The sequence below is a fragment of the Caloenas nicobarica genome, chromosome 4, assembly GCF_036013445.1.
Source record: "Caloenas nicobarica isolate bCalNic1 chromosome 4, bCalNic1.hap1, whole genome shotgun sequence".
In the NCBI taxonomy this organism is placed as follows: domain Eukaryota; kingdom Metazoa; phylum Chordata; class Aves; order Columbiformes; family Columbidae; genus Caloenas; species Caloenas nicobarica.
The window spans coordinates 9,654,051-9,666,192 of record NC_088248.1 but is presented as its reverse complement, the minus strand read 5'-3'; the positions used below and the strand labels follow the sequence as shown (position 1 = coordinate 9,666,192).

The following is a 12,142-nucleotide window of genomic DNA, read 5'->3' as shown; positions in this document are numbered from 1 at the left end:
TGGTGAAAGTTAGTGAGAAGTATAAGCCCAACAGAAAATGTATTGATGGGGGAAAGAAAGCGTTTGAAGGAAGTGAGAAAAAAGTGAACATTGGCTTGTATTACTTCAGTATGTAATGGACTTTGCACTAAAGAAAACAACCTTTGTTAAATATAATAATTCTTACTTTCCTGAAGTTTATTTCAGGTTGAAGAAATTAAGTACTTAAGATCTTTGAGAATATTAGGATGCAAGAATGCATATTAACAAAATTAATCCTCTTCTTTCCTTTACACTAAGAGGTTGAGACCTTATAACTCCCATTGACTCTGATGGAAGTTGAGATGCAACACTTTCCAGGAAGATTTGCAAACATGTGAGTTTCTAATTACTCTTGCCTTTGCTACACAAGGTTAGAATGGCAATTAAGAAACTGTCAGAAAAAACATCATGACAGTCAACAAAAATAAAACAATTCAAAAATTGATTTCTTTTTTTTGGTAATGTCTTGACATTCTCTTGAAGCGTTAAATGCAATGTACTTTTACAGAGTTCCTTCCACTGAGGCTGTGTTCACAGGCCTATATAGACTAACGGGCCAATAGCAAAGCACAAGTTACAAACACAAAGAAAATTACAAAGCTATTGTGAGTAATTCTGCATGATCATACTAACTCCTTTATGTGTTTTGACAGAGTTAAGAAGGCATCTGCGCTTAACAGTAGAAGCTGAGACTAAAAAGCAATATCAGTCTTTGTTAAAGTCACACACTTTTCTCTATATCTCTAATAGATGTCAGTTGAGGGTTGCTGCAAATTCTCTCCTCTGAATAAATCTCATGGGGAAGTAAAAAGTGCACGTGGCCAACATCTTTTCAAGAAGGATTTGGGAAAGGGCACATTAGAGAGCTGGGCATGGCCTTCTCAAGTCCGAAAGTTAAAGTTTTTCCCAAAAATACCACAAAGAAATAAAGTGTATGGTTGAAAAAGGAAAAATAATTTCAGACTATGAAAATTCTCCCTTTATGTTGCTTTATAGAAAATGAATTCATGAAAATGAATTAACCCACTGAGTGACATCAACGTGTGATACTGTCAACCTCATGGCTACAGTGCTGCTTCAGTCTATAGTTAGCACTACGGGGAGCGTTAGCTGCTTTCTATTTGGACTAAATAGGGGAGTAATTAATAGCTGGTGGTTTGTCTCACTGTAACTGAAGAAATAAAGACACTACTCAAATTATAATGAAGCCAACAAAGTGAGAGCAAAAGCCAAACAGACCTAATTTTTAAAAAGCCTTGGAGCTGGCAGCCCCCCAAAACTACCTAGTAGTTGAATCTTGTTCTGTTCAAGGTATTTGACTTCACATACATTCCTTGTGAATACAGAAGACTTCATCAAAACAAATGCCAAAATCCATCATAAATTTTTCCTTCCAAGAAAGTAACTTTTATCACCGTGAAAACTGAGAAGCCTCCGAAGACAAGATGGGGAAAACATTACCGTATGTTGCCTTTTCTATTACCAATTCTGTTTCAAAACACAGCATACAGCTTATGAACCCTTAGATTTGTCAGATTCTAGAGTCTAACTTCTGCTAGAACTATGGGCTGTATAAAGGCTTTCTGTAAAATTAAAGTTCATTTTGCTAGTCAACATTTTAAATATTGATTAAGAAGCAAGTTGTTTTCTCTTGCTACATCAACTAGAAATAGCAACCATGTCCTAAAATAACTACATCTGTAACATAAGGAAAATAGCTTTAAAGGAATCAGAGATTTCCAATGGCTATCAGTTTTTCATCCTATAAAATACAAGTAATTAGATTTTTTTTAAAGGTACTGCTTTTAAAACAGCGGAAATTTGTCCACTGACATTTCTAACTCTCTCCAGAAATAAATCTAAATTATTTATGATTATCAGAATAGATTATGTTGCTTGAATTCAGATTAAAGGATATGAACTAGAGGTAGCATTCAAAGCAGCATAATTAAGTAATAACTAATTATTAACTATATAACTATATTAATAACTGTAACTAATCCCTGTATTCAGTATATCCAGAACCATTAAGATCCATCAGATTTTGAAAACAGTTAAACTGGGGAAATACTTTCATTATCTACAAAAACAGATCTCTAAGAAAACTTAGGATCTGAAAAATAAATGCTAAAGCTGAAGAAAGCATCTTCTTGTGTTATCTCTGTTCAGGAAAGCTTATTCTCAACATTAAACACTGTTTTCCTAGTTGGGAACTAGTCTAAAAATAGCATTATACTGAGAAAAAAAACTCCCTGCATATACAAGGCTTCATTTTTTAAAGAGTATTCAGTTATCTCACTCTTAAAATAAAATATACTCCCCATATTTTGCACAGTGTTTGCTCTTTTCCTTAACAGGAACAACCACGTAGACACCCCATTCAAACCCCTGGAGGAGGAGGAACAACTCTGAGGCTGCACTAGCAGCTGCTGTGTTTTATTGCATATTCCCAAACCTCTAGAAGAAGAATCTGCTCCCACTCCTATTAAAATTTACAATACACCAGTAATGGTTAATCAATAGAAGCTGAGGGTCTTAGTTATCAAAAAGCTTTGTCAGCAATTTTATATGGTACCAGAGTCAGAGTTTGCAAGAAGATAATGTGCCTGCATGTGCTCAATGGATAGTGCAGGCTAAGAAATTGGGCTCGCTAGTCCTGATGATGTAGGATGCTCATCTCAGTTCATTCTTTGTACTTGGGAAGCCCCATAGAGTCATCAAGGTCTTCAGGGAAACAGATTATCCCGTGCACAGACAGAAGTTTTTCCTGGCTACCATGGCTGAGACAATCTAAATTAGACATTAATTTTATTCATAGATGTGAAGGGGTTATTTTAGCATTTTCTGTTTTGTACTGATTGTCGAGAGCTCAAAACGCTTAATGTAGTCTAGAATAATTCCTGAGTTAACCCAGACATCAGGTAAAATTAATTAATTAAATCATGTTCACATGGGATTTTTCTGTTTTGTACACTAATCAACCACTTTTTTTTTTTTACCCTGTGATCCTAACCACAGTGCAAAACCACAGATTCTGAAACTTGGTGGTGTTGCCATCTATAATCCAGGAACATTCTATCTATCTCAACCCACTGAGAAATTACGCAGCCTCTATTCTGATGTTTGCATTCATCTGGCTTTGATTTCACCCATACAGTGTCAATGTAGAAGCAGCCCTGCTTTGCAATATACTGTTCACACGCTCTTGCCAGTCAGCTGCAGAAGGGAAGCACTTCCAACACAAGATAAATCTGCAGCAACTCTAGTCGTATTCCTCTCATACCAAGCAGAAGACTATGAACACTGGAAGAAAGACATGTCATCTTTCAAAGTAATTATCATATTAACTGTGCTCTGTCCTGAGGGTGATGCTTCTTGTTAATATTGGTTGGACTCGATGATCTTAAAGGTCTTTTCCGACCTAAATGATTCTATAATTCTGATACCTAAAATTTGCTGGATCTATTTCAATATAAGAACTTGAGTCCAAACTTATTCTCTCCTAATCAGAGAACTTGAAGTTCACCAGGTTGTGTCCCATATAACTCGGCAAGTTTTTTCTTTATAGTAGGTCATGTAATGGAAACTTTCTTCTAGACAGTAAGACAAGAATCTTTCTATGTGTTTTCATTAAGCCGTACATGGAATGCCCGAGTTCTTATCCTGCCCATCATTAAATTCCTTGGCACAGACACCAGAACCACTCTCCCTTTTGTATCCTACATTCCACTTGACACATGCCTACTATAATCATCTGCAGCTTTTCTTCAGCAGGGAAGGTAATGTCTCAAAATATTTTAGATTACTTCATTTCTTATTCTTCCATCTACTCTTTCCAAAATAAATAGTGTCCACAATTGTGGGCTTTTTAATTAGTTTTGACATTTCTCCAGTCTGAATGTCAGCATGTAAGTACCGAAAAGAAGCAAGGAATTCTGTGGAGGCTTTCTTGGTGGTATAGATAACATTTGGATAGTATAAAGCTCCAGTTCAGGAAAACAGCCTTCTTCAGAGTAGTACTCAGCTCCATACTTCAACTAAATTAATTAGGACTTAAATGTAGTTTTAAAATTGAACACATACTTATTTTTTCACAGAAGTAAGGACTTAGAGTTCTTGAGAATATGAAGAAGCTTCAAAAAACCTGTCCCCCACACTGTAGATTCCTATGTCGGCGCTCTCTCTGCCCCGTGCCCCGGCCCGCGCAGCTCACACGCTGCCTGCGCTCGGTGTCCCTGCAGCAGCCTGGGCAGCCCACACCACACAGCCCCTCATGCAGCCTTCACCTGGCCACACATGCTGGACCATGTCCCAAGGACATGACGTGTGTCTGTTTTCCTTGGGTGCAAGTTCCTGAAATAACATGAATTCCATACAACAAGCTAATAAAGAAGAGAGGTTTGGGGTTTTCTTGGGTTTGGGGGTGTTTTTATTGCTGGTTTGGGTTTTTTTAAGAAAGATGCCACAGTAAGCTGTGCACAACATGGCTCACAGTCTGAGACAAGCCTTACGGAATCAAGGTTTGCTCAGATACACTGGGGAACTATGGGGAGCAGCAGCCCCCCAGCACAGGCTTTCTCTGCTGCATGAGGAGAGCGGTCCCTGGACTGTGCACCCCCTGAACTGCTCCCAGGTCTCATCTCAGAGAAAACCCCAGCTGCTTTATGCAGAAGGAACCCAAGAGCCAACTAATACACATAAAGCATAGATGCTTAGGGAACCAGGACTCAAGGCTGAAACTGGGGAGGGAGGTCATTTAACAGCATGGACACACTCGTTATGTTCCCAAACATAGCCAAAGTACAGGAGTTTTTTCTTACAATTGTTACATGCAGGGATACAGGAGTGTAACCAGGGATGCCACAGTAATGACACCTTTCATTAACAGTTGTTCTTCACAGAACCCTTGCCCAAGACAGACAGTACAGTCAAATGTATGTCAGGGGCAGCATCTTCAGAGTCTTCTCCTCTGCTCCCAAACTTTCCCTGAAAACCTGCACCTTTTCACCAGGAAGTCTTGTTCTTTACAGCTCTTCCACTGTGGGAGTCAAACAGAATAATCTGTGCTGCCAAGAAGTTGAACCTGATGCTTTAGTCTATGAAGGTGAATAATCTTTGAAGTTTCTATTTAGATGGTGTGCTAAAATTTTAGTCCATCTCATGATGCATGAGTCACAAAACAGAGCTTATGTGACATTTCTATTGAATGATTTACTGATTTTAATGCTATTTTAAAACATCCTTTAAGCAATTTTACTTTCAAAATTGGTAGCCATTGTCCAGTTAATGGTAATTTTGATCGAATCTGGCTAAAAGATAGGGGAAAGCTGGACACCATACAGCTTGAGCTTTCAAATGTCCCTTCAAAGAAATGCCATTGATTTCACTAGAATGTCAAGCTGTTTTTGAGGACTGATGCAGACACTTACTTGCATATTTATTTTAAGTCACAGTTACAGTCCTATTAAATTTAATGGTACTAGCCACTTAAATAAGCATTGCAAATGTAGTTCCTTATGCTTTGAAGCAAAAGTAATTGGATTTATACAACAGACTTAAAAAGAACCAAGCTAAAATATTTTATCACCTTATAGTCATATCAATGGTGAAACTTTAACAATATATTTTTACAGCAGTAATAACTTTCCTCAAAGTAGAGGTAGTATTTTAATCAGAAAGTTTAAGTACCCTTTTATAACAATATGTAAACCAATTTATTTTATAGAGAAGATTAACCAGAGACAAAAACATATCTAAGTAGTGATAAAAACATATCTAAGTTTGTAGTTTTGTGAAACAAGGCTAAAAACCATGGCTACTCTCTCTAACCATCTGAGGGTAATCAGAATTGCATTGCTAATGCAAGTGAGCTATAAGATTTTAATCTGCTTGGACAGAAGTTAGCTAGTCAGCTGAAAATACCACCCACTGAATGTTTACTTACAGGCTGAGATCTCCCAAAAATAGCAAGGGAAACCTCAGACTTCCGCATCTCAGGTCACAGGGGATCAGGTGCTTTGTGTGGGGTGGCTAAGAAGAATCAATTGGCTGACCATACTGCTTTCAGTGTGATTAAGTAGTTTAGAATATTTCTATAATGTCCAGAGAGTATACTGCTCTTTCTATTATGTGAGTACACATTTGGAATTGGATTTGACCTTAGTACAACAATTACCTCTACAGTTCCAGCAACCGCTCCTAAGGGAGGAGGCTGGCACTGTGAAGTGCAAAACCTCCTCCTGCTTCCTTTGAACTTCAAAACAAAGAAGTGTTTTTGAACCCACTGAAGATATCTTAGGTCACGCACTAACTACAGAGTTGCGAAAAATTCCTTCTAAAATGTTATGAAGGCCAGGACATTAAATAACCAACGGACCAAGGAAATCATCATTAGAACTGAACCACTGAAGTTAAACATGCACCAGAAGTACAAAAGAGACTGGTTAAAACAGTAGAAAGGTCTTATAGTAATAAGTTTAAGGTATACCGCAAGTAAATAAAAGCAAGAAGATCATGTATAAATACTGTCTTTGAAAAACTTATTAGAACTCTTTCTGCCCTTCCAAAGCAATTCCCTTACAGGTTTCTAAATCAATTCCCCAACAATTTTCATAGAAGTGGCCTCCTGATATCGAAGAAGAAAACAAAATATTGGTTTCTTCAAGAAGGGTTCAGAGACACAATAATTTCAACCCAAATTCCAGAGACTGGGGAATTCGCCACCAGCACCGCTGGCAGGGTACTATTCCAGAGCATACTGCCCAATGACTTTCTTAAAATTCTTTGGGAAAAAGGAAGATTTCAAATTTCATGTGATCTTATTGCTCTTGCTACCAAAGAAAAACCATGCTTTAGTAGTATTTCTTTGCTGCCTTAGAAATCCATGGCTTCTAAAGCCCACGTTCATATATATCAGAGCAGAACAACTCAAGCTTTCAGCCTGATGATCAACTTGGTAAATGTATACCTTTTACCTCAGTTGTTAAAAAAAAAAAAAATTAGAAATGCTGTTTCAACACCCTTTTTTTCTTCTGGCTGCCCTGGAGAGCAGTTTGTTAGCTGTCACGGCTTAATGGTGTCATAATATCATTCCTTTACTAATTCCAAAGCTAAACAGAGTCTTATTTCCTAAATATTTTATTTATTTGTAATAGGTTCGTCCAGGGCAACTAGCAGCTCAGCTCCTGGACACAGTTTACATTAGGAGCAGAAACATCTCTCTGTGTCTCATGACAATCAATCTCATTCTGTTACAGCAATACAAAGCCAAGCAGACCAGGAAGGTGGTGGGTTTTGCAGAATACAGATGCTTCCAGACATCTCAACTGTAGCTTTCTATAAAGAAGCCAAATGGAATCACTGAGAACCTTCAACGTGATATCAAGGCATATTTTATCATAGTATTTACCTGTATCCAAAGAATACTACACAATAGAATAACTTCCACAACTAAAACTTTTTTTTTGGCATAACTTGAGTATTTTGAGGAATGCAACTCTATATACACATGCTCAGTGGTTCAGATAGAACTGGAACATCACAATAGCGGATTCATTAGTGTTTGACTACCAAAGCACACCTTAAGTGTTGATTATAGGTACTTCACTAACTTACGTATCCATACCTGTGGGAAACTGGCAGGAAAGAGGAGCCTGAAAATGACAATGCAAAGCTTTTCTAAAAGCACCACAATTTTATGGACGCTGTTAGCTTATTGTAGAAAGATACCACTGAAGAGCAAGACTGAAGATGAAGCTCAAGATGAATCAAAACCTCTGTATGAAGTAAGCTAGCCTGAACAAAATAGGTTTTGAGGGGAGTTTCTTGCAACTCACTCTTGCAACTTCTGTCCTTCAGATATCTTACCTGATTACATGTGTTAATGTCTATTCCACTTTTCAGATATTCCACTACTTTGTCCAGATTTCCAGCTCTGGCAGCTCGGAGAAAGCTTGCATTGCTGTCAGACTGTAAAAAGAAGGAAAAAAATCTCTAGTTAGCTCCTGCTTAAAAGAGAGCACAACTTCATCACCAGTGAAAGGTTACTACATTTTATGCTGCAGAAGAATAAAATTATGAAGAGAACTGACTTTGCATTGTATCTGCATTGATTAGCATATACATACTTAAACAAGGCAATACTGGCACAAAAGAACTGCAGACCTGTCAGAGCAAACAAAATAGTGCAATGATTGCTTAAGTTCAGAATTTATGAAGAACCAATGAAAAAACAGAAATCATAGTCACTGATACTACCAACAAGAAAAAAAAAAGTGTCAACTTACTAGCTACAGTTTTTGGGTTTTTTATATATATGCTCAAAAATCTACAAAATAATAATCAATCATGTTATTGGCTATGCTACTTAACAAAACATATATTGGGTTTGGATTTGTACTTGACATTAAAAGTTACATGACTACAATACGTATTCGTGCACACACACTGGCTTAACGGAGAAGTACACACTGGAGAAAAAACAATATCCAAGAGCAAAAAAATCCTGTGGATATATTTTATCAGCTGTGACACAGAAGTGGGGCATGCTAAAGGAAAAAACATCCCACAAAACTGGGTAGCACTGCAAGTGTAGCTAACCATAGAACAAAGCGGATGAAGTACTCAAGCCTGAGTATCTAAATCCAGGATAATGCTGTAAATAAACATGCTCACTCCTAACCTGCCTGCATTCATACATTTGCATTTAAAGCTCCATTAGCATTTATAGGTTAAAAAAAAAAATCATATTTTCATTTTTTCAGCTAGGTTGTGGGAAGTACTGTTAAGCAAGGGAGCAAGGAATGTGCCAGTGTGCTTGCCTTTATTTATGGTTATAGCATGACATTACGTCGGCTGTTTGAAACCAGCATACACTTTGATGTTCACCCACATGTGAACCTACACACAGGTAAACTGGCTACTAATGCAACTGGCGATACCAGGAGAAAAAAATCTTGTGCAAAAGAAGTAATGATTAAACAGAATAAGCATTTGAGAACACACGCAGAGTAACAATTTTCATACTTAAAATAAATAAATAGAGAAGGAGTGTGTTTCAAAAAGCAGACAAATAACTGTAAAAACCTGTTTTCTGGGGACATAATTAGAGAGGCACAGAAGGGCGTGCACACCATTGGACTAGTACTTGGTGTTCCACTGAAACACCTCCGATTGAGCACAATTCTCATAATTCCACCTCCCTGCCAGAAACACCAGGTGAAAACCACTCTTATACATCCTGAGAATATCCTAGAAGCCTCCCACTTTCAGCTTATTAATACAGATTGACAAAGCCATTTATTTCAGTCACCCAATCCATTTTGATGCATTTATTTTGGTCACCCTACTTATCACGCTGTACTAACTCTCTCCACAATCCTTGATTCCAGCCTATTTTAATCTGCAACAGATGGATGTCATCAGAATGATTCTTCTTACAACTGCGCTACATGCCAAGACAAAAATATTTCCTTTTAAATTCCTTTCAGCAAACTTCAGCACATTTTCCACATCTTTTACTGTTAAGAAAACAGACTGTCTTTCTAAACGCACAGCAGGGTGAAGAGGAAGGTAGCACAGGAATTCGTACTGACAGAACCCTTCTATAGCTTCAGGCTTCAGTCAGGCATTCGGATGAGGCTTGACATGGGAGCACATTTTCACAGGTACTTGAAAGGGATCCCTTTTAAGATCAAAGGACAGCTATGAGCACTGCACCCTCTCCTATGATGTGTTTGTGCACATAAAGAAGCAAAATTATATTTTCATGTTTAAATACCCTTGAAAAAGCAACTGACTTGGTAAAAACAATAACCAAGAAGAAATATTCGAGCACATGAGGGCTAAATCCGGACGCTGTTGAAATTAATGGGAAAAGCAACTTTGCACTCAATAGAACACACATTTTTCCTTCTTTCCCCCCATTTTTTTCATGCTTTACTACTTCTACAGTAATTTGACATGCCAAAACTGCAATCATTTGGTTTTGTATTTTTAAAAGGTTAAGAGAGAATGACGCAACAACTTAACAACTATAAGTTCTGTTTTATTAGGGATGAATCAATCATCGCTTGTTTTTCTTTCACACAGAGTAACATGAAAGGCTAAAAATGTTAAAAGTTCCAATTACCGCTGGAAGCTCAGATTGTAGCTAAGACCATACTAATAAATTCAATTTGTTTCTGGCTAAGAAGATGCAAGCAGCACTTGCAAAATAGATTCTCATTTCCTTGATTCATGCTTTTGTTTTCTCAAAATTAAATTAGTGTCATGTTATCTCACTTCAAGACATATTATGTATACCTGAATATCAGTCACAATGCAGAATATGGACTTCTTGTATACATGAAGAGTTATTATGAATTAATGATAAGGTCCCTGTAACAGGCACTTTTATCCCAGGAGCATCTCCTGCTGTGTATGTTTTCACTCTGAAATACCAGTGCTTGACCACAAATAGAAGAGTAACAAAACTGCCAAAACCCCAGTGAAACACAATGAGATCTTGATGCTTCAATTAAGTGCCTTTGAAAATCGTAGCCCACATGGTCTTTGGTTTTTTTATGAACTTTCTCACTGTAACATGTACTGATCTCAGATGAATATAATTGTACCCATCTTTTCATAGTCTGGCCTCTCCTGTTTTAAAATGGTTTCTCACAGACTTGCATGATGTTCTCATTTAAATCAAACTTGAACACACAGATAAAAGACATGAAGCAGCAATTCAGCTGCTTCATATACAAATTCACTTACAGGTACCAGTGAGAGCTTTTGTGAAATATGCGAAAGATTCAGCACTGTGTTTTGAAGCTTAGAAGTCCTAGAAGTTAGGAGTACTCATATCTGTATTTTCTTTCCTGGTTTGGTTTGTAAACTATAATTTTTCAGTAGGTCCTCAGTAGGTTCTCCTTTTCCTCATTCTTTCAAGGTCTTTAAAAAACATTTTCATCAGTATTACTGTCTCAGCAATTTACTCACTTTGGCACATTATGAATTCAAATCCATTTTGACAAAATTGTCTCGGTAGTCAACAGCCACGGTTTTCTGTAGACTTAACATGCTAAGAAGCCATGATTAGTGATCTGTGGGCTTTTCCAATTGATTCAGTAATCTCGTGAAATATTTTGTTTCCTTACATGTTGAATTTTACTTGACTTAATGACGCATATCAGTGGCACAGAAGCCAGCATATTAGTCTTCACTAGTTTCTCGACTGGTGAAGACAATCTGTCAACAAACTGTCATTTGAACATACTTTCTTTACAAGAAAGAAGATAAAAACATGAAGCCAGAGTCCATTGCACCATATGATACCTATCACATAATCTCTTCCCATGCACACACCTCTGAGATTTTTTAGGAGTTATACGCATGTGTGCAGACCACACTCAAAAACAAGCACTCTACCAGTAAGGAAGAGAAAAGACTGCAGAAGAGCATGCCTTGAGCAGCTACCAGCAACCACACGAATATGAGAGGCTAGCAAGCTGGGAAACTCCAGTGATGACATGTTAATTTGCAAAGTCTCAGCTGGCATCTCTGCATGCCACAAATAGTTCAGGTCATAAAGAATTAAGGATCACTTTGTTTACATGTGGCCACTAAGACTGTGCTATCTAATCAATATGTCATTAATATGCTATTAGAATAAGAACGGTTGAAGAATACTTAGCTGATATTTTATGGTATGGGACAAACCGACAGTCTGTTGAATTAACAAGCTTTTTCTAACGTACTAAATTGAGAAATCCAAGCTGTTCTATCAAAAATGCACTACTAACAGTAGTTAACATTCACATTTGACTGCTCCATAGAGAACTTTTTTACGGCAACCATAATCGATTCTGGACTACTACTTGCAGTTCTACAGAAGCCAAATATTGATCACAGAAGGACAATAGTCACTGTAAAAACAAAGAAACAAACAAAAAATAACGAACAACTTCCAAGACATACTCAATGAGACAGTACTACAAATCTTTGATAACTACTTTGTTTATTAACTTCTTTTTAAAATCTGTTTGCAATGCAATTCTAATACACATTATAGATTTGTGAGGAATATTCGGTGTTATTGAAACTTATAAACAACACCTCTCTTTTAACTTTTCTTTATTAA

General features: G+C 37.2%; 1 protein-coding gene across 32 annotated transcripts in view; it reads right to left on the bottom strand.

Annotated features, from left to right (window-relative positions):
* ANK2 (ankyrin 2) overlaps positions 1-12,142 on the bottom strand; it is a 370,609-nt gene that overhangs the window by 146,293 nt on the left and 212,174 nt on the right. For all 32 annotated transcript variants that reach the window (XM_065633268.1, XM_065633277.1, XM_065633275.1 and 29 more), the window contains one exon: positions 7,888-7,989. In XM_065633268.1, the coding sequence (XP_065489340.1) occupies positions 7,888-7,989 (102 nt within the window). The remainder of the gene's footprint in view (positions 1-7,887; positions 7,990-12,142) is intronic.